The sequence below is a fragment of the Leptinotarsa decemlineata genome, unplaced genomic scaffold (genome assembly GCF_025532065.1).
Source record: "Leptinotarsa decemlineata unplaced genomic scaffold, Ldec_3_MD MMD2_tig00000035_RagTag_RagTag, whole genome shotgun sequence".
NCBI classification, from domain to species: Eukaryota; Metazoa; Arthropoda; class Insecta; order Coleoptera; family Chrysomelidae; genus Leptinotarsa; species Leptinotarsa decemlineata.
Window position 1 is genome coordinate 20831693 of NW_027412540.1, and position 22642 is coordinate 20854334.

A 22642-nucleotide genomic window follows, 5' to 3' on the forward strand; every position below is an offset into this window, starting at 1 on the left:
TGTTCTGTATAATCTGAATATTTTATAGTTGCGTAATCTAATATGTATTGTAAAAGGGGTTCCTCGCCTGTAAAAAAATAATTGTCCAAATAATTATCTAAAGAAATTTACTGTCATTATACAATTCAAATTGATGCCCTGTATATTGATACGCATTCTTCAATAGTAAATTCAAATAACACTTGGTGTGTTTTATTCACTGAAGAAGGTTATTCAATTAATCCATTAGTGAAGTTTCAGCCCTCTATTATCGAAATTTTGTGATTGATTATATTATTGGAAAGAAAAAGAAAATATTTCATAACATGATATTTAAAGAGTTCTACTCAGAAATATTTTCAATTTTGTCGTTATTGACTTTTTATGTGAGAAAATATAATTGTGATGAATATCAGCTGCCATTATTTACGAAATTTCAAAGTCATACGCACAGTTATCAGATTCACTTTTTCTCTGAAAAAATGATATTATAGAGGTCGAAACATATAAATATTTCGTCTCATTTGAGTGACCTTGCAGGGCAAAAATTGCTCGCAATAATTAATGTTTGGGATTCAAAAGATAAGAAAACTTAAAGGAAACGGAAATCTCTTGGAGATAAGTTCTATTGATTAAATGTCGTTACTGGCTATTTTATTCGAGGAAACGGAGTAATGGGGTGAGTAATTGCGTAACTTATTTCAATTTCACACTTCAGAAAATGTTTTAATTTTGTAAATTGATTCCTACCACACTTGCGACACATACCATTAGAGTGCAGGTAAGAGTTCAATTGAATTACTGCTTATTTCCTAACGATAAGAATAACTGCGCCACCCTAAACCAATCAGAATAACCAAATTTCTGACAGTTTTTGTGTATTTTTGAAACACGATATATCGACATTTCATGGTGATTATAATAATAATATAATAATAATAATAATGCTAATGTATTCTCATCTTGTTTTACATTATTGTATATACATATGACATGGTGCAGCAGAAGAAAAGTGGGGAAGGGGAATAAATGGGCAACCCTACAGAAGATCAAGTCTGTGCGTGAGAAATAAGATAGGAGGATGAATCTAAAGTTAATAATGATAACATAACATAGTACATAAAAAGAGTGTAAAATATCTGAATAAACAGTAAGTCTATAGTTTATAAAAATAATATATATATATATATATATATATATATATATATATATATATATATATATATATATATATATATATATATATATATTGAATTCCATATCGAATTATCAACTATCAACTAAATCATGTCACAGAAGTGCAATTGCCATCCATTCCTCCATTCTCTAATAGAATTGGGAATTAGGTGATTTCTCATTTGAAAGATCTTCGAGTTCTCTTGAAATTGATTGCTTCCTTCCTTTCTTTGGAAGATTCCTACATTTTTTTTATCAAGATGAAGAAGTAGAAATTCAAAAACTTTCTTTCTCCTAAAAATATACCCTTTCAATTCAAGTTCAGAACTTGTCCAAGGTGTCCTACCATCAGAAAAAACCATACTATAGAAGTGCAATTTTTTTCAATTTCTCATTGTTGGGTTTTAGATTGAAAATCGTACAAATCTGAAAAAGTACATCAAATTTAATGAATGTTCAAACAAAAAATATTTTTCTAAATCAGAAGCAAATTTAGCTTCACTGTTAAGTTTCATTTTGAAACAAATTTTCAATCTTGATACTTAAATTTTTTGGCACAGCGGGGTAATTTCTAACATTTGAATCTTAAATAGATTTAGGAATTAGGTGATATACCTATCGTTTGTAAAGCCATCGATTTCTTACAATGATACCTATTTTTTTTTATTTGATGTAGTGGATATAATTCAATGAAGAATGCTACATTTTATGGACAGTTGGTTATTAAAATATTCTTGATAAAGACGCTTTTTGATAGTGAGGAACTGAAGTACAATTTTATTTCATTTCCAAAATTGATATGTATTGTACAGTTGTTTTAATGGAATTTCTTGAAAAAACACTATATAATTGTTATGTCTTTCTTTGCGATCATTGGCTATTCCCACCCCACTGCCCTATATTGTTACATTTTTCCCTGTGTGTTTACCAATAATTGACTACACTAAACAATAATCAAACTTAACTTTATTTCACTTTAAATACAACAAACACTTCAACTCAAACTTCAACTATTATTCGAATGAATCTAAATAAATTAACTTCAAACGTTATACCTACGATATACCTACACAGTAGGTTGAATAGACTGACGCCTATCAGAAAACAACTACTTCCCTGGCTAATACCACGAAGGCGTTGAATTATATCCGACAGACAACAGTGCAGGAATCTTCACAAAAAATATCCTGCATATGCAATTGGAAATACAACTGAAAGAGTCGACCTTCAATTTTGGAACGGGCACACTTGGCTTGAACGTTTAATTTAGATTTGTCTATTGCCAGTCTTCAAGCATAGCCCACTGACTGATAAGAAAGTTTTTTTTCCTTATTCAGAGGAATCGGGCAAATTACGGATATGCAGTTGGTTAGTACCTCGTCCAGTAGATGGAGTGACATCGTGTGATGTTCGCTCCAACTTCGGAAGAGGAATGAAATACTCTGAAAGAATTCCGATTTTCAATTGTGGAATATCATTGACTTTAGGTCGATGATGGTCACTATCTTGCACTGACAAGTAGCTAATGAGCCCTAAATCGGTCTGCAAGTGTGCCCGTTCCAAAAAAAAAGGTCGACTCTTTCAGTTGTAATGCCAATTGCATATGCAGAAAATTTTCTGTGAAGATTTCTGCACTGACGCCTGTCGGATATAATCCAACGCCCTTCATGGTATTAGCCAGGGGAGTAGTTGTTTTCTGATAGGAATCACCCCATTCAACCTACTGTGATTGGCTTGAACGTTTAAAGTTCATTCATTTAGATTTGTCTATTGCCAGTCTTCAAGCATAGCCCACTGACTAATAAGAAAATTATTCGAATGTCCCTCGCCTCATTAGATCGCTTCGCGTACCACACTGTAACTTTCACTTGACTGTGTCGATATGCTCGTGGCTAGCGTTTATATATCGTAATCGAATGCGCTAGAAAATTTCACCGGAATTCCATCGAAATCGGTAGCATTATTCTCGCTGCATCTAAAGCGGCAGCGTGCATTAGCGCGCTCTTAGCTACGTCACAACTGGTTTATGGCTACCAGTGGCGGCCGGCGTTATTTCTTTCAGGGCACGATTTACAATATTTTTTATTTTTCGGATAATAATTATACGTAGAACTCATTTCACGAGTTTAAACAAAACTAAGTATTTAAATAATATTCAGAGCTATCCAATACAAAATATTTTTTATTTAGTACGATATCAAATGATTTCTGATATAAGAAATATCTTGCGAACTGAACACATTTCGTTCTTCATTATTTTGAATGTCTTTATAAAGGACCGATTCAGACATCCCAGTCCTCGACTCTGTTCAAATCCAGTCTTAAGTTTAGTCTAGAAAAAAATTCAATGTGTATGGTTCCAGAGAAGCATTTATACAACGTTCAACGTCTTTGTCTTAGACTTTGTCCTTGAATTGTGACTTCGAAAGTTCCCGAATTTCAACTATTAGAACTATGATAAGACGAGAAGGACCATAAAAATTCGTAAGTTGATTATTGACGCTGACAGCTGGCGCTTGGTGGTGAGAAAAAAAATGTGTTTTATGGTAGCTTCGTTTATTGTTATATAAAATGAAGCCACATTTATTGTTTGTATGCAAATCGCACAATTTCATTTCAAGATTGTGACTCACTGTCACAATCTTGAAAATTCTTGAGACAGAAACTAAAAGTAAGACAAGGATAAGATGTCTGAATCTTCTTTCATACTTAACTCGCTTTTGGTGCTTACACCAATTCAAAACACGTTTCGACTGCAACTGCGGTAGTCACCTTCGGTGGCGTTGTCGAAATATTCTTCTTGACGTGTCAACTGAAACTGAAGCTCTCATTTCTGCCGTGTCATTTGACACGGAAAAGTATTTCCACCACGCCACTGAAGATGATTGCCGCAGTTGCAGTCGAAACATTTGGAGATTATAACCAAAGAAGACCACGGCGGAACCCGGAAACTAAACCAAACACAAACAGTGTTGAAAATATTTTGCCACAGAATAGTTTATAAAAAATTCAGTTTTCACGATGAAAGTAAACATGGTCAGTGAAGTTATCATTGAATAAATCTTACTCGAGTAAATGAGCCACTCTTGTCACTTCCTCGAGATTACTGAGTTCAAAGTTTTCATTTTCCTCAACAACTCTGATTTCGTCAATGCTGGGGACAATAAACAGGGTTTATAAACACTCAAAAATTTTTTGTGTACTTACTGCTGTTCCCTTCGGAGAATATGTTGGAATTAATCGTCTATTAGTTTGAACAGTGATCACATATAGAGATTATGTGCTGATAACAAATAACTCATCATTATAAAATACCTTTTCACTTGGGTTCAAGTATTATTTGTTATACCGCCTAATTAGAGACAAGTGCTATTTTTTGATCGGCGCGGTGAGTGAATTCCAAATATTCCCAAATCAGTTCCCCGCTTTTTTCAAATACTACAATAATGTGATATTTGAAACTCTTGTGTAAAAAAATTCAAGTAGAACATATATTTAAATGATACAAATTGAAATGAAGTTGGTTAATTTCTTGAATGTTATAAACTATTCCTGCATAATCTAATTGAGAAGTATTATTTTCTGGTGAGTTGATTCATGATATTAGCTCAATCAGGTTATTCGTTATTTCCATTTGTTACTAATTATTGTGAAGATGAGATTATAGTTGTGAACATAAATCATGTTTCGGTTGCCCAGAAAATTCTGTTATGTTTGTTAAGAATGAGCGTGAGCTCTGGACCAGGTTTATCCAGTTTCAAAGAATGATAGCAAACATTATGTGACTTTGGTGATACTACTAATAATGACGATCGTTTGTGAAAACAACAAAGAACTAAACGTAGCCTACGGAACAAATAACAACTTGGGTAAATTCATTAAAAACAATAAAGATAAAACTGTAGTGTCGGATAGATCAGGAGTATATAACTTGACTTGTGGTTTTCGTCTCAACTTTCATATTGGCCAAACCGAAAGAACCATAGAAGTAGTTTATTGGATGAAGACCAATCTAAAAATCATCTTTCGACAGAGGTGCACCAGTTCAATCACGATCATGACCATTGCATTTGGAATAGAAAGATTCAGAATGCATACTTTGGGAATGCCTGGAAATCAATAGATTCAAGAATTCGGGATTATTGCTCAATGATTGAATAGATTTGAATAAAAACATCTAATTCATTATAACATTGAAATCAACAGTAGAAAAATAATATTTCAAAATTTCAAAACGCTCAAAGGTGCGTTCTTGTTTCCTCCTTTTGATGAAAGAGGATGTATGTACTATATTCACAAGCGATTTTGGTGAAATTGGTACCACGTGTGAATCATTGTATTCGTGCCACGTGCCAGTATAAGGATGTCTGCAGAATGCTGTATAATGTCCACTGTAGGTAGACCCACTGTGATTCGAAAGTGCATATAGATTATAACGACAAGGAGTCACATTTTCTGCTGCATAATTGTTCAGATCTAATCCATCTAGAGGAAATTCGATGGCAATATTTAACCTGCCTCTGAATCTTTCTGTTTGAGAAAATCTTTTTACGTGAATGACTAAAATACGGGGAAACTTATGGATCGATAGAGACTCTGTGCATTTTCTTCTTTCCTTGTAACTTGAACACGTCGGTTTTTCATGTCTATCTAAAGTTTATTCTCTTGTGAAGAAATCCCAGCACTGTGATAAACTCAATTGGCCAGTTCTTTGTGGTATGGGGACTGACAAATCCCAGAAAGGATCGAAGGTTACAGATGGGTGTCTACAATGTGTGCACTTCATCGTGGATTTAAATTGACCAACGAAATTATCTACAATCTCTCAAATAAATCAGCCATGACTCTTGCGCTTTTTCGCTGTCGCTCAATTTCTCGTTAATCTCTGTTAAGGTCGGTTTAGGTTTCTCAATAATTCTATTAACGTCATCATGTAAACCTTCTAAAAGATAATGAAGGAACTCATGGGCGTCTTGGTGCATGAATCGAGGGGCAAAACTCTGAATCTGACTTTTTAAGAAGACTGTGTTCACTGCTCTATCATAGGAATTTTCTGACCACAATTCCTTGATAACTTCTGTGAAAGTTTTGATTGAAGCACCGTCCGTACTAGAAATATTAGTATTGATATCTTTTATGTACTCATCCTTTTCCAAATATTCCAGCAACCCTCTCGTATTAGATAAATATTGGATTACACTGTTCATGAAACAGGTGTTGTCAATATTTTTCAACCCATTAAGCCCAAAGGTTTTGACTGACTTAATTGTGTTGTAGCTGTTGATGATACGTTCGCCACCGCTGTTTTCATTCCAGTAATCACAGATGCAATGATTCTTCCCATGATTGAACCAATGGAATGAGGAATTTGAAGTTAAATTTCTTGAAACTGAATCAGATATAGTCATGGTGGTTTTTTCGACTTTGTGAAAGAAAGATAATTCCAGAACTTGTTTATTTTGCTCTGCATCTTCTGAGACAATTGGGCAATGATCAATCTGCTTACTCCATTTTGCGTTTTTCATAGGAAATTTTGATTTGATTTGTGGGTTCAGGAATATTTCATTTCATTTTTGGGTAGACGGAAGAGTACCTAATATCGATGTGCCATTACCCCTTTGAATGGCGATACTGATTCTTTGAATTGAAAATGAATAGGCTCGGTTGTCATTGGTAGAATTCATCATTCTTCTACCAATTTCTTTCAACAATTCAGAAGCATAAGATACAAAAATACCAAAGATTTCAATAGCAACAGGAAAGAAAGAGTAGCAATCTAGCAATATGAATTGTTTCCCTTTTTTTGAATTTAGTTTGCAATGAGTGAATTGAAATTTACTAAACACTATAGTGTAAATCCATTGACTCATTTTCCCAAGTATCATCGCATTACTCTCAGGTAGCAATTAGTCGAATCTATTTGATGGTTGATGAATTTCTCAAGTAACTGAGTCACTATGTTTTTTATGAATCATTGAGTCATATGTCCTCTGAACCGTAACGAAATATTTTTTTGATTACCCCTTTGTTCGATATAGTTTGAAATGATTTTAATGTAATACATTTTTTCATCACCATAATTTTTCTGCTCTCAGGAACCGAAACTGGAGACAATCACAAGAGAGACAATCGAAACGTTTCGAGGAGAAAGGACTGAATGCAAAATTACGACTGAAACAAAAGATATTGACGAAAACTGTCCCCGTGACTTAATAGAAGCTCTGACTGATAAAAGTGTCAAGAAACCTAGTGTGAAGGTGAGTTATATACATTGCACCAACTAATATAATTAAAATATTACAAAAAATTTAATGCGTTTTCAGTCAATTGACGAAATATTACGGGCCTATAAAAATATTTCACGAACCAAAACCGAAGAAGAATATAAACAAGTTAATGAAAATTGTCAATCCTTTAAATTTCAAGTATTCATCTATGAAGGCTAGAATGAAGTTTAATCAGTTTGCTTTTGATAAATGGAGTCCATCCAATAACCAAGAATATTTCTCAGCAATGTTCTCAGACTTTTCTATCACCGTAATCAGTGTCTTTTTTTAGCCAACTTATATTTACGAGGTCCGGCTATTAAATAACGAGACTGGTTACAAAAATGGGTTTTATTATAAAAATTATTCTACATTCGAATGCTCCTCTTCAATATACTCCCCTCTTCAATACACTCCCCTCGCCGCACTCCTCTTTCCATACGTTTTTTCCATTGATTGAAGCAGTGCTGGGAGTTTTCTTTGGTGAGGGCCTTAAGGAGCTCTGCCGTTTTTGCGTTACCACTTCCATCGACTCAAATCGGGTCCCTTCCAAAGCAGATTTTATCTTAGGAAACAAGAAAAAATCGCACGGTGCCAAATCTGGCGAGTACGGCGCGTGTTCCAGCACTGGAGTGCGTTTATTTACCAAATACCGCTTCAAAGATAGTGCGTTATGGGCAGGTGCGTTGTCCTGGTGGAAAATCCGCGAGTTTTTCTTCCAGTATAGTTCTCGCAGTGTTGCCAAAACTGACAAATAGTAAGTCTAGTTGACAGTCTGACCCTCTGAAACTCATTCAGTCATCACGATACCGTTAATGTCGAAAAAAACGATCAACATTGCCTCGAATTTTCATTTGGACATCCTTGCTTTCTCGGCTCTCACTGAAGCGCTTGAAGCGAGATAGAGAATTGTCCCCATAGGCCTCTTGCAACAATTTATAGCACTCAGTCGGAGTTTTTTCAATTTAACGAGAAATTTGGGATTAATACGTTGCCCCTGTTTTTCGTCATACATGGTTTTTGACACGAGAAAAAAACACGTTCGTTTCAATTCGCTACTGCACAAATAAACTGCTCAAAATGAATATAGAGACATGTCCTTAAAATGCAATAAGTAAAAAAATATGTATTATTTTGTCAAACATTTATATTTATAATAGTATATTATGCAACGATCACGTAATGATGGTTATTAAGACACGAGCATTAACCGGGATACGAAACGAGCCGAAGGCGAGTTTTGTATGGTATATGCTAGTGTATTAATAACCATTACATGAGAGTTGCATACGCTATTTTTTCTAAACCCGATAAATAATGAAAAACTATAAATATTATATTTGTATTGAACACATTTACAGTAATTAACTCATATTTTTTTAAAAAAACACAAACTCAATGGTATTATCATGGATATATGAAAACTATAAAGATTCTAATTATATCTATATTGAATATAACAACTGTAATTAATCTGATCTTTTAAAAATATTGGAGTCGATGGTATTCCTTCTATATCGCTGTTTTCAGACATTTTGATAATATAGGTAGGTAATATGAAAACTGATTTTGACAAATAAAGCAATTAGTTACTTAGGTTAGAATCTAGGACAAACAAAGGAACAGGATTCTTGATTGAAAAATGATGGGTTTCTATTGGTTGATAATCTGTATCGTTATGAAAAATCTGTATCATAATGGATATCATTATGAAACGGATTATGGTCATATAAGTGTATTGTTAGAGTACGGGTGTAGAAAAAATACTTTATAGGTGCCTTTATTAAATTTAACTCACATTGTTTTCAAAATGCTGTTTGGTAATACGACGATTAAAAAGAAATGAGTGTCAAAAACAAATAAAATTTATTTCAGAAAAAAATTGAGAAAAATGTACATTAATAGTGAGTACGTCCACCCCTGACTCCAAGAAGTTCGGCACAGCGACGAGGCATACTTTCCATCAAATTTCTGATTATTTGATGTAGTAACTGCTCGTAAATCGTTAAAAGAGCATCTGCAACTTGGTTCAGATTTTGGAAGGGTTGATGATCCTTCAAACGCCTTTCCAGTTCATCCCAGAGCTGCTCAATAGGATTTAAATCCGGACTATCAGTTGGCCACCTCATGACATTAATATTGTGCTCCTGCAGGAAATTTCTCATGATCCTGGCTACGTGTGGCCTGGCATTATCTTGTTGTTAAATTAACCCAGCGCCCATATTTTGGTCAAATGGGACAACATGAGGTTCCAATATCTACGAACAGCCGTTAAAGTCCCTTCCCGAAATACCAAAAGGTACGTGTGTCCTGATAAAGTTATACCAGCCCATACCATTATCGATCCACCTCCAAATGGAACAATTTCTTGCATACAGTCATCCGAATAGCATCCACCGGGACGTCTCCATACCCGAACACGTCCGTCATTGTTGAATAACATGCATTTTTTTTCATCTGTAAACATTACATTGGCCCACTGCTCTAAATTCCAATTATGATGCTCTTGACAAAAGTTTCTAATATTTCCTCGATGAGTTGGAGTTAATCTAGGGGCTCTAGCAGGTCGTCTTGCATGGAGTTGTACTTCGTCAAGTCGGTTTCGTATCGTTTGGTTCGAAATTCGCGTTCCCATAGCGTCTACAAGACAATTTTGCAGTGTTCTAGCAGAATTGGTGCGACCCCTAATTGCCTTCTACCCAATACATCAACATTCATTGTTTAAATTTTAAAATTTAATATCTATATGAACTAAAGTAAAGTGAAACTAAATACAGATTTTTTCATATTATTGATTTTGTAGCTGAAAGTACAAAAAGAAGTAAAAAAAGTAAACAACAACCGAATGGAGCATGATAAGAATTAGTATGGAGTACACATCAGAAGTTTTTATCATGAAAAAATACATATATTTTCACTTATTGGATTTTAAGGATGTGTCTCTATATTCATTTCGAGTAGTTTACCATAATAGTAACGAAAACGTGTTTTTTCGTTTTTCTCCCCACCCCTCTAGGCGCGCAATCTCGTTTTTTAATAGCCGGACCTCGTATCTCAACAAAATCATCCATTCCCTGCCACTACATGGAAAAACTTCTGATTGGTCTGATAACATTCTTCCATTCCAAACCTTCCTAGTACATGTTTGCGGCAGGTAGATTGACTAAGAAGCACACCATCAGAAAAACCCTATATTTTCAGCCCTAAGAAATTTTTTCCAGGTTCATCATCTTGAATTCGTTAATTTCTTTTCAACGTTTCAAATATACAGTTTATTTCCTGTCAAAATGCCATCACCATAAAGAAGGATTGAAATGTTTATTCCCTTCTTCCTTTTGAAGTATCAACACGCATCGCTATCGGATCTTTTCATTTCAATGGTAACCTTGAAATGATTAGATCCCAAATTCCAAGCACGAAGAGCTTGCTTAGATTATGAACGGACTGATTCAGCTTACAGATGAGGTTGAGTTTTCAATTTCAAAACTTTGTGACTCCATCATTAGATATCTTCCTCAAAAATTCCACGAAGAAATGCATTCTCAACATTCATTTGATAATTCGGTAGGATTTTATTATTTATTGATAGAGCTCTCCCTTTATCAGATTTGTCAAAATACTGATTTACACTAGAGTTGCATCCAGCTGTTTTTGTACCAAGTTATATTGGTCAAAATTGTTTTTACCGACTTGTTGAGATGGTAGTCGTTAAAGACAGAGTTATTTTACCGATCTCCCCTAAATGGTTTAACTATGATTGTTATTTGCAGAGAAAAAACCCTAAGATGGATTTTCAAAACGAGTGCCTTCAAGCTCATAATGAGTACAGAACGAGACACGGAGTCCCTCCACTTAAGTTAAATAGAGATATGTGTAAGGTAAGCCAAGACTGGGCTAATCACTTAATCAAGAAGGGAGTTTTACAGCATAGTAGTAATAGAGATTACGGAGAAAACTTGTTCTGCATACAGTCGACTAATCCGCATTTTACTATCGATGGGAAGGAAGCAGTGCAAAATTGGTACGACGAAATCAAATGTTATAAATTTGGTCTCGAACCGAGTAGTTTAGCAGCTGGACACTTCACGCAGGTATGTTTATGAACGCTATTTTAGTATAGAGCAATTTATCTCCTTAGCAACCTTTTGTTGAGAGGGACTTTGACATATCCTAAGAGCATCGCAGAAGAGTTGAATATTTTTTATATTTTTAATAGATAGAAATTTTCTCCATCCTTCTATATCAAGCTTCTTTCACAAAAAAATCATTATCAAATTTTATTAAATACATATTCAAAAATAATGTGAGAATCTTCCAATGAAAGGAAGAAAGCAATCAATTTCTTTGGAAGATTTCCACATTTTTTTATAAAGATGGAGAAGTAGAAAGCCGAAACCTCTCTTTCCTATAAATTTTATTATTTTCTTAAAAAAGGACTCCCACATCTTATGTAAAATGGTAATTTTAAAAAAATTTATAGTATCATTCTTGAGTAATGAACTAAATTAAAATTGGTGGCTAATGAATTGAGTGGCAATAGAACCGACGAAATGAAATTTATATCTGGCCTCTGCATGTAACATAAATTTAGGTAATACAGTAATACTACCAAAAACATATCGACCTCTTTTCGTTCTGATAATCAAAACAATTTGTGAATATCTAATATGGAATTCAGGTTATCAGAATACCACTCTTGTTACAGTGTTATTACAGATAATGCATATTTGGTCAATTGGTGGTTGAATTGTATAATATTGTTTGCTGACGTAAAACTAACCTAGGTACTCAAAAATCAATCCTTTCCGACCGACCTTTGGTCGGTCGGTAGCCAAATGGTTCGGCGTGGGTGATTTGTTCACTCACTCGAATTGACTGCCGTGCTGGTCAGTGGTTCAAGCCCTAGTCTGAACGATCGATCTTCACTTGCTATCGTCCAACCCGTGTTAGAAATCACACGTTAAAAGGTAAGACCTCGTTAATCCTTAGCTCGCACAAGTTTCGACGTCTGAGGGTTGTCGTTCGTAGGGGTGAGACAGCTGGTTAACGGAAAAACAGATTTTAAACAGACAGACAGACGGAGGAATTCAAGCTGTCCAGTCAACAACTTATAAATAGTTATAAGAACGGTGAAGTTACGCCCTTCATGCATCAACTTGAAGTTGAAAGAGTTCGAAAGAAGCATGTCCCTCTTTAGGGATAGTATCCGTGACATTTGAAAAAGAAGTACATTGAACATTTCCTCTGAACAATCTCTATACTGTCAATTACATTTTGGTGACAAAATAGGCGTTCTAAATTCCAGTTTTCTTGTAATAATTATACGACATAGTATTTTTGAACTGTATCTGCCAAAAAAACTTGACCAGTTTTGCACACAGTAACCAAGTAATCTCATCGAATCAGTAACACCTTTGTTGATGTGTTTATTGGAAGTAAACTTACTGTTATTTATTGGGCAATAAAAAGATATCGGGTTACGTTTTCGAGTGAATGACATCACATCACATGTAGAAATATTGAGTTTGGAACAATTTCTGGAGCAACAGAACTTTGGGGCTCGCAGCTCATCATTCAAGTCAGTTATTGACCTGGATAACTTCAGAACCTCTGTAAACAAAAGATATTCAGAATACAGTACAAAAGTTATAAACAAAAGGGGGCCAAGATTGGACCCTTGAAGGACAAAATAGGTAACCAGATAACGGTTGAAAGGATGGCCTCCATATTCAACATACTGCATTCCATCAAGTTCATAAATAATGAACAATTATATCTAATTCCTTCTGAATGTCAGTATGTATAATATCTATCTATCCACGATTGTTAAGACTCAAAAAATGATTTGAGTTTTAGACGTCAAATTAGTTTAAGTTGATCTGTGCTTGAAAAGATGGTAGTGGGTTGGCGAAGGGTTGACCAGTGTTGGCTTTCCTCACAATATGGTTTGGCTCAGTTGCACCAGCCGCTGACCATTATACAGTGTGTCCAAGATAAGGATCCTAAGCATGGGCATCTCAGTACCTGTTGGAGATACAGCTTAGGTTAAATTAGGAAAAAGTTGTGTTCTTTAAAGCTTATTTACATGCCGTTTAGAAACTTGAAGAATTTTCATGGCTTGCTGAGATATTTGGGAAAAACGAGAATTTGACAATATCAATTTTATTTTTTTCTGACTTTATTTGAAAAGATATCAAAAAACGAATAACACTTTTTCATTGGCACTTTCAAGGCACTATTTTTAGTTTTTATATCCGACGTTTCGTTTTCAAAAATCCATCATCAACTTTATTTTTTTAAATAGCCCGAAAAAAATGTACACCCTGTATCTGATTCCATTTTTTATTACGAATTCAACGATGTAACACATGCCATTGTTTTCTTTTTAGTTCAAGGGAAAATTGCATTTTTTCTATTTTTAAAATGTATTTTTAAGTAGGTTAATAATAATTTTTTTAAAGTAATGAAAACAACAAAGAAATTAACGCATTTTTTATTTAATTCAAAGGAGGTGTTCAAACAGGTTCCCGTTATTTTCCAAACAAATATGATCTTCTAACTGTAGAACTTAAAACATCACGTAACATCTCTGGTGTAATACTGTTAAATGCGACAGTTACACATTCTCGTAACTGCTGTTCAGTTTCAAAAGAATGTTGGTAAACCCGGTTTTTAACAAAACCCCACATGAAGAAGTCCAGAGGAGTTAAGTCAGGGGATCGCGCTGGCCAAGACACTTCACTAAAGGTTCCAATCCACCTTCCAGGAAATCGCTGCGAAAGATACTCTCGAACTTGTCTAGAATTATGTGCAGGAGCACCGTCTTGTTGAAACCAACAGTTATTGACCTGTGCCAGAGGTAAATTATCTAAACAGTCTTCTACATAGTTTTGCAATAAATGATGGTATCGTTCGGCGGTCAAAGAATTATAGTAAAAAAACGGACCTAGCATTTTAGTTCCTAAAATTGCACACCACATTTTAAACCCAAAACGTTCTTGATGTCTTGATATTTTCTTAACACGCGGATTTTGCTGAGCCCAGTAATGCGTATTGCGGCGGTTGAAGATACCATTATTAGTGACCATACTTTCGTCGGACCATATTATTTTTGAAGGGAAATTATAATTTTCTTCACACGCGCGTGTATACCATTCGCAAAAATTTCGGCGCCGTTCGAAATCCCCTGGTTTAAGTCCTTGGAAAATCCTAAATTTATAGGGGTGATATCTGTTTTTACGCAAAATAAATTGAGCTGTGGATTTGGCTACTCCTACATTATTTTCGATTTGCCTAGTTGATATTTCAGGGTTCTCAACAACTGCTTGTAAAACATTATTTTGGGCTTCTTCTGAAGATTCCTTTTTTCGAGATAGAACAGGCTTTTTAAATGAACCATATTCTTTTAAATTTCGAGCCAGCTCTAAGAAAATGGACTTACATGGCTGCTTTCTTTCTGGATATGTATTAAGATACATTGCTGCTGTATTTACAGTATTTTTGTGGCACAAAATGTAGCACGTTAGCATGTCAAACTTTTCTTCATGGCTATAATGCTCACCCGGCATATTCGACGATAATAACACAATATTATCTATTCAACAATAAACAATAATAACGACAACAGTAACAATAACTCTAAAAACAACAACTCGACAAACAGGCTAACAACAACGACAATTACTATTTTATCGTGTAATTAAATAATATTTGACAGGCTCGGTGACAGGTATTTACGTCAAAGCATTTGTTTGCAACGCCTACTTGAAGATTTTTTTAAAAATAGAAAAAATGTAATTTTCCTTCAAACTAAAAAGAAAACAATGGCATGTGATACATCGTTGAATTCGTAATAAAAAATGGAATCAGATACAGGGTGTACTTTCGTTTCGGGTCATATAAAAAAATTAAGTTGATGATGGTTTCTTGAAAACGAAACGTCGGATATAAAATCTAAAAATACCATCGTGTAGTACCTTAAAAGTGCCAATGAAAAAGTGTTATTCGTTTTTTGATATCTTTTCAAATAAAGTCAGAAAAAAATAAAATTGATATTGTCAAATTCTCGTTTTTCCCAAATATCTCAGCAGGCCATGAAAATTCTTCAAGTTTCTAAACGGCATGTAAATAAGCTTTAAAGAACACAACTTTTTTCTAGTTTAACCTAAGCTGTATCTCCAACAGGTACTGAGATTCCCATGCTTAGGATCCTTATCTTGGACACACTGTATAGTAACCATGAATTTTTTGGGTGAGTTTTCGCCTTTGGGAAGTGCCTGGGTGACTCATTTGTGTCCAATCACTGTCCTGAACGTCTTCTGGTTGCACAAAAGCAAAGAACAGACAATTTCTGTTGATTGTTGATCGTTCAAATCATGTAGCACCCACTTTTTAAGCTTTTTGATATTTTCATTACATTATAAACCATCAAAAACCGCATGGAAGCTGATGCCGAGTTCTTCCGCCATCTCAAGAACCATTTGTGATGGGTCAGTCTCCATAGAGTCCTCAAATTCTCGTCCTAGATTACTGTATCTTGACCACTTTGGTAATCATCTTCGAAGCTAAAATCTCTGAATCGAAATTTCGCAAATCTACGTCGAACAATGTATTCATTGACAAATACCTGGTTATATTTTGGAGCTGTTTCGGCAGCATCAATCTATAGAGTACAAAGTTTTCTATCGATCAGTACATAATACGACACAGTAGAATGAATATTTGAGACCTATGTTTTAGATAAATTATGCAAAAAAATATATACGAGATTTGTTCTTGTTTTTTGTTTCATACTTTTGATGAGCATTCAATAATCTTGAAGATTGTCTTCGAAATGTATATAAAGATTATAATCAACTCGAAAGTTGTAAAAACAAACTTTTTTATGGCGATATATGAGAAGAGGTCTTTTGATATGTTAGTTTCTGTATTTGATAACACATGACCATATCAATTGAATTGAATTATTTTCGAATATATCATGAGACATATTATTGTTGCTATAAAATATAGCATGTGTGACGAGTTTTTTTTCTATCTTACTTTCGCGTATACCTACCACCAATCGAATTAGTGATGTATTGGCAGTTTCCCGCTATACGTAATATAAAATCCAAGGTTTCTTCTACTTCTTGAACCCTTTCTCTTTTTTTCAGGTAGTATGGAAAGAATCCAAAGAGATTGGTGTGGCTTACGCAAAATCAGGCGGCAAAATAGTGGTTGTAGCCAACTACTCTCCTCCAGGGAATATTATAGGCTTCTTCACTGAAAATGTGCCCCCTCCAGGGGCTTCCGAGCGAACAATAACCATATTGATCTGTCAAGTAACATGTCACATCTGTCACTCAGCACTTCAAAATTGAGTCACAAGAGCACACAAAATATCACCGAAGGCAATTTCGAAGAAGACTTTCTTGACGCGCACAACATCTACAGACAAAGACACGGAGTACCTCCTCTTAAGCTCGACAAAAAGTTGTGTAAGTACAGCGAAGAATGGGCCAAGCATTTAGCACAAAGAAACATTCTCGAACACCGTCCTGGAAGTAACTATGGAGAAAACATTTATTGCTTATATTCCTCTGATCCAAATTTCACAGTGAACGGTCATACTCCGGTTGATACTTGGTATGAGGAAGTAGTGCACCACCCCTTTGGTAAGGAGCCCTGTAGCCTGAAATCTGGGCATTTTTCCCAAGTCATTTGGAAATCTAGCGAGTTTTTGGGAGTAGGAGTTGCGAAAAATTCTCAGAATAGCATCTACGTAGTCGCCAACTATTCCCCAGCTGGAAATTTTGTGGGACATTACGTAGAAAACGTACCACCTGTGAAACCTGCTTTCTATGGTGATATGATGGCGCAAAGGAAGATCGAAAATAAAACTGTTTTTGAACCTACCAAATCTTCTTCTATTGCTGCTGGGAATTTCAACCAATTTTGTTTAGATGCTCTGAAGGTCCATAACGAATATAGAAGACGACATGGGGTGCCTGATTTGCGGTTGAGTGAAAAGGTTTGTATGATATTGTTATTTGAACTAAGTTAGGTAAGGTTAGGCCAGAAGTGGGTTTATTTTGGCCCACACCTATTCACATTAGACCAAATAAACCCAGCTTCTTAACGAAGCCGATCAGTTTATATGGTGAGTGGTCTTTCAGGTCAGATGGTATGAATGCGCCTCTTTCAAATTCTGAAAACCTCATTTGGTCCGCAGGCACAAAGAATGTGGTCTGCTGTTTCATCATTTTCGAAACAGAGGTGACACACACTGTCTTCCGACAGTCCGAGTCTCTGAATGTGATGATACAGAGGGCGGTGAATTGTATGAAGGCCTGTAAGATATCGTACTTCATCGGTGGTCCAACAACTGTTTGGTTTCAAGCTTCGAAAAGTAAATGAACGTATTGGAGTGAGCCAATCTTAGAGAATTTTGCCAGAAGTCCATAAATCTTTTTGCCATCCAGGTGTCCAATGTTGTTTATCAAAGCCTAAGACAGGTTCTAGTCCGATAAAGCTGTTTGCAGCACCCTCTGTCGCAAGGCCTTCCAGGCCAGTATGGCCAAGAATCCAGACCAGACAATTGGTAAAGTCTTTCTATTGAGGAGAGTCGTTTTTGGCAATTTGCTACCAATTTAGACGTTTCTCGGTGTCATTTACACTAATCAATACATCGAAAATTGATATTGGAGACTTTCATCGAAATTAAGATAAATTTCGTTTTCATTAGCACATCACACCTTATATAAGTCATTTTGATAGATCTTTTGGTACTGTCAGTATGGAAACGAATGATTTCGATGATTATTGAGTAGAGTAACCTGTTGGTAAGATTGAAAACATTTGTGAGCCAATAAAAAATCTTGCAATCATATACACACACTTACACATATACAACCATAAACTAATTATTTCGTCCCTGCATCTTCAGAAGGACTAGTTCAATCTTTACTCTGGTCAATAACATTTTTCTAAAAGCTCTCGCGAAACATTCAGCAACTTTTTGTGACGATAGGGCTTATTCGTTTTTCCTGATCTATTTTGTCTTTTTTATAAAGACCGGTCCCACCGTTTTTCATTCTACTGGAAAAATTTCAAATATAAGCACAGCATTTATAGCTTGCAAAACCCCATACTCTGTCCAACGAAGCAACAGAGTGCTCCAAAACATTATCATGCATAATGCATGTGATCTCTCAGAAAAGGCTACGTGTACATGGTATCACTAAGGAACGACCAATTTTTGAATAATATGAATTTTGAATAATATGCCGCTGCGGTATAGAAAAAATTTAGGTGGAGTGTAGGGACACAAATTAGCAGTTTCTTCAGCCGTATCAGTGTCGCGGTAGCCATGAAAACGACCCCAACTGCAGCAATTGAGGTCCTACTCGGACTTTCACCATTGCACATCTACATACAATGAGAAGGTCAACTGGTGACACAGAGGCTAATGCAGGGGCAAACCCCAATCAGCCAGTCACACGGTGCAGAAAACTTGAAACTGTACAATGAACTGAAGGTAGATCCAATACTAGGAAGGCCCGTGGATAACACAGTTCCACAGTACAACTTTCAAAAAGATTTCAAAATCATCATATCAAGTAGAGAGGCTAGCGAAACAGCCCACCGAAAAAAGCGGAAGAAACTTGATAAACAAATGACTCAAAGACCCAAGAAAGAGTGGGAGCCGGTATATATGGAGGCAGAGCAAAGATGAGAATCGCACTCAGCCTTGGACATAATGCAACTGTGTTCCAGGCAGAAGTAGCGGCTATCGAACACTGTATAAGAGAAATTAACAGGCAGAAGGTCACAAATAAAACCATTGCCATTTTCTCCGACAGCCAGGCGGCAATTAAGGCGCTCAGCTCATTTCAAGTATTTTTAAGACTGGTGGGAAGCGGTCTGAGAACACTCAAGGAGCTAAGTAACCAAAATAGGGTCACTCTAGCTTGGGTACCCGGACTTTAGGGTCACAAGGGCAATGAGGAGGCCGATGTTCTAGCACGTGAAGGCGAATCCAAGGCTATGATCGGCCCAGAACCCTTCTGCGGGGTAGAGAAAGCATGTATAAAGACATCCATAAATTCATGGGTGCAAGCCAAATCGATAGATTGGTGGAATAAGCTCCCAGGAATGAGGCAGGCGAAAGAGTTCATAAAGAAACCATCGCCCAGATTCACGGAAGACCTGCTAAACCACAACCGTAAGGTTGTAAGGTCTACTAACGGGGCATAGCCGACTCAGGAAACATATGAGCAACATGGGTCTGACAGAAAAAACCCAATGCAGGTTCTGTCAAGAACAGAAAGGAACCGCCCGCATGTGCTCTGTGAGTGCGAAGCGATAGCAAGACTAAGACACGCAAGATGCGGGGAAGATAAACCAGGGGCTGCCAGCTATATAAAAGGGTCAGTGTCAAGGCTATGGAGAGATCAAGCTAGACAATGAGCTCTAACAACCAAGGAGCATCACAATAGATCTGAAAATGTTGCAGTGAATCAGACCGTGGTCTAGCTCCCCGACAATCTAACCTAATCTATATTGCATGTGATCTCCCAGGCAAGGCTGCGTGTAGAGAGTATCACCAAGAAACGACCAAATTTTTTTAAATAATATGCGGCTGGGTACAGGATGGGTACAGATGGAGTGTAGGGCCACAATTCAGCAGTTTCTTCAGCCGTATCAGTACCTGACATTTTGAAAATTTTAAATTTTGAAATACCGTATATGTACACACCACAGGCGTTAACACGTAACTGACCACTCCGACACTGTAACAATGAATTCCGCCAGCTGATTGCAGATAAATCTGATTGGCCAGCGTAAGGAGGATTGTTTATTTTATCCAATAGATGCAAGTGTTCGTGGTAATCATGCTTTGATCACGCAATGGGTGTTTTTTATCTGCAACTTCGACTACTTCTACTGCTGATGTCACAAGTTGTCTTTTTTTACAATAATCTTCTCCAAGGCTTCCAACAATCTCGCCACACTGAAAAGAAGAATTTCGTATTGGTTAGGTTAGGTTAGGTCCAAAGTGTTGGGTCTATTCGACCCTCCACCGTAACCCGCAAGGGTTTATTGTGGCCCGCACATATTCACACTCGACCAAATAAACCCAGCTTACGAAGCCGATTAGTTTGTATGGTGAGTGGTCTTTCAGGTCAGGTGATAACAGTACGGCTCCGTCGAAACTTGAGTCGGTCCTCAGTGGGGCAGGTACAAAGTATGTGCTCTGCTGGTTCATCATTTTCCAAACAGAGGCGACACACACTGTCTTCCGACAGTTCGAGTCTCTGCATATGATGATTCGAATGACAGTGACCTCTAAAAAGTACTGTTAGACATCGTAGTTTATCCCTATTATAGTCCCATAACTGTTTTGTATCAAGCTTCGAAGAGTGAATAAACGCCTTTGAATTCGTATTGGTGCACTAAGAGCTTATTCTATTTTCTCCTAGGTGATCTCTAAGCAATGCTTGGCTATTACCTTTTGATCTCTATCGTTATAGTTGGTAGGGTTATAATTTATACCGTAACGATCTGTCTGCGTCCACTTCAACGTGTAGTTTTATTTATTTCAACCTCTGTATCAAAAATCTCTCTTTAAAGTTTACATTTTTGTTCCAGATTTGCAAGTATGCCCAAGAATGGGCGGATACTTGCGCTAAGACTTCAAGTCTTCAACACCGTGCCAATTGTCCTTACGGAGAAAATATCTTCTCCGTCTACTCTTCAGATTTCAGTCACACCCCAACAGCACGAGATGCAGTGAAAGAGTGGTATGATGAAGTGAAACAACACGTTTTTGGCATCGAGAAAGTCAATCAGCAGTCTCTACACTTCTCTCAAGTTATTTGGAAAAACACTAAAGAACTGGGGATCGGTTTTGCAAAAAATAAACGAGGTCAGACATATGTGGTGGCCAACTATGAACCGAGAGGAAATTTTATTGGTCAGTTCGTAGAAAACGTACCCAGGCCAAAATCTTGATGGTTCAAAAGTCCAAAGAAAGTACATTTCACCTTATAGCAATACCAAATATTAACCACATTTCATTCCATGCCAAAGATGATAGGATGGTGGCTGTTTTTCATTCCATTTTCAATTTAATTTCTTATCTATAGATTTAAAAATGTTTTTGAGGAATTCAAAAACCCTTTGTATAATAGTACAAACTCATATACAGTTTATTCAGTATTACAAATTAGTGAAAGTAGTTTTGACATTCCAAAATATATCTATTTTGTAGTTATATACGAATTGATTTTCAAGGAGAAAGAAGAATTAGAATAAGATAGACTAAATGATTTGTGATCTGAATTATCCGATAGCAATTATCGACATTTGCAATATAAAAATGTCATTTTCCTTACAGCACAACCAAAGACCTTCTTACTGCATATAATTATAGAAATATTGATTTTTATAAAATAAGTAATCCATTATCAATATTCATATAGTAATAAATATTTACATATTCCAATTTTTATTATAAAAGATCTTGTTGTGTTGAAAAATAAAATGATTCAAAAGATGATATATGTAGTTTCCATCCAATATTTTTGCTCTATTGTTGTGAACTTTCTAATAATCTAGGAGATACCTCGATGAGAATGAGCTATTTTGGAGGTTAACAAACCCATGTATGGTCTTTGAAACACTGCAATCAAAGTGAGTTAATGTTCTTCATGAAGTTCTCTGCTCCGGTTGAGACGAATATCCGAAAGAAGAAGAAAGAGGAGATAAAAAACTTCACCTTCACCCGGGAGGAACAGCCCAAACCCGTCCTCTAAAGTCGGCTGTGGCTCTATCAGGAAAACCACTCGGTAGAACCTATACTCGGTCAGCACTAGTTGGAGAAGTCGCCTCCGCTAAAGAACCTCTCGAAAGCAAGACAATGGGATTTTAACCTATGAATTGCCAACTCATAACGATCATTATGCACTGCTGATCCTACCTGAAGAGGAAACTACCTGAAAGTAAATGCGTGGTGAAATACATTCCATATTATTGAGATGAAAGTGACTCTCATGAATAATCTCAGAATTTTCGAATGTATGTCAGAATTTTTCACATTCTACTCTTTCGAATTATTATGACAATCCATAACACACTTGGACCAAACGACAACAAAAATTATGACATAGACACTTTGTGCTGAAGTTTTCAGGTGGTATCTACAGCTTATTTCAGAGAGATCTACCAAACCAACCGAA

The 22642-nt window shown here is 36.0% G+C and overlaps 1 protein-coding gene across 1 annotated transcript in view; it reads left to right on the forward strand.

Moving 5' to 3' along the window:
- Window positions 1-21963, forward strand: part of LOC111509384 (uncharacterized) — a 39986-nt gene extending 18023 nt beyond the window's left edge. Inside the window, 5 exon segments of the mRNA XM_074172008.1 lie at window positions 7251-7412; window positions 11192-11512; window positions 16577-16709; window positions 16712-17433; window positions 21054-21963. Of these exon segments, the coding sequence (XP_074028109.1) occupies window positions 7251-7412; window positions 11192-11512; window positions 16577-16709; window positions 16712-17433; window positions 21054-21416 (1701 nt within the window). The 3' untranslated portion in view covers window positions 21417-21963.
- The last annotated feature ends 679 nt before the right edge of the window (window positions 21964-22642 follow it).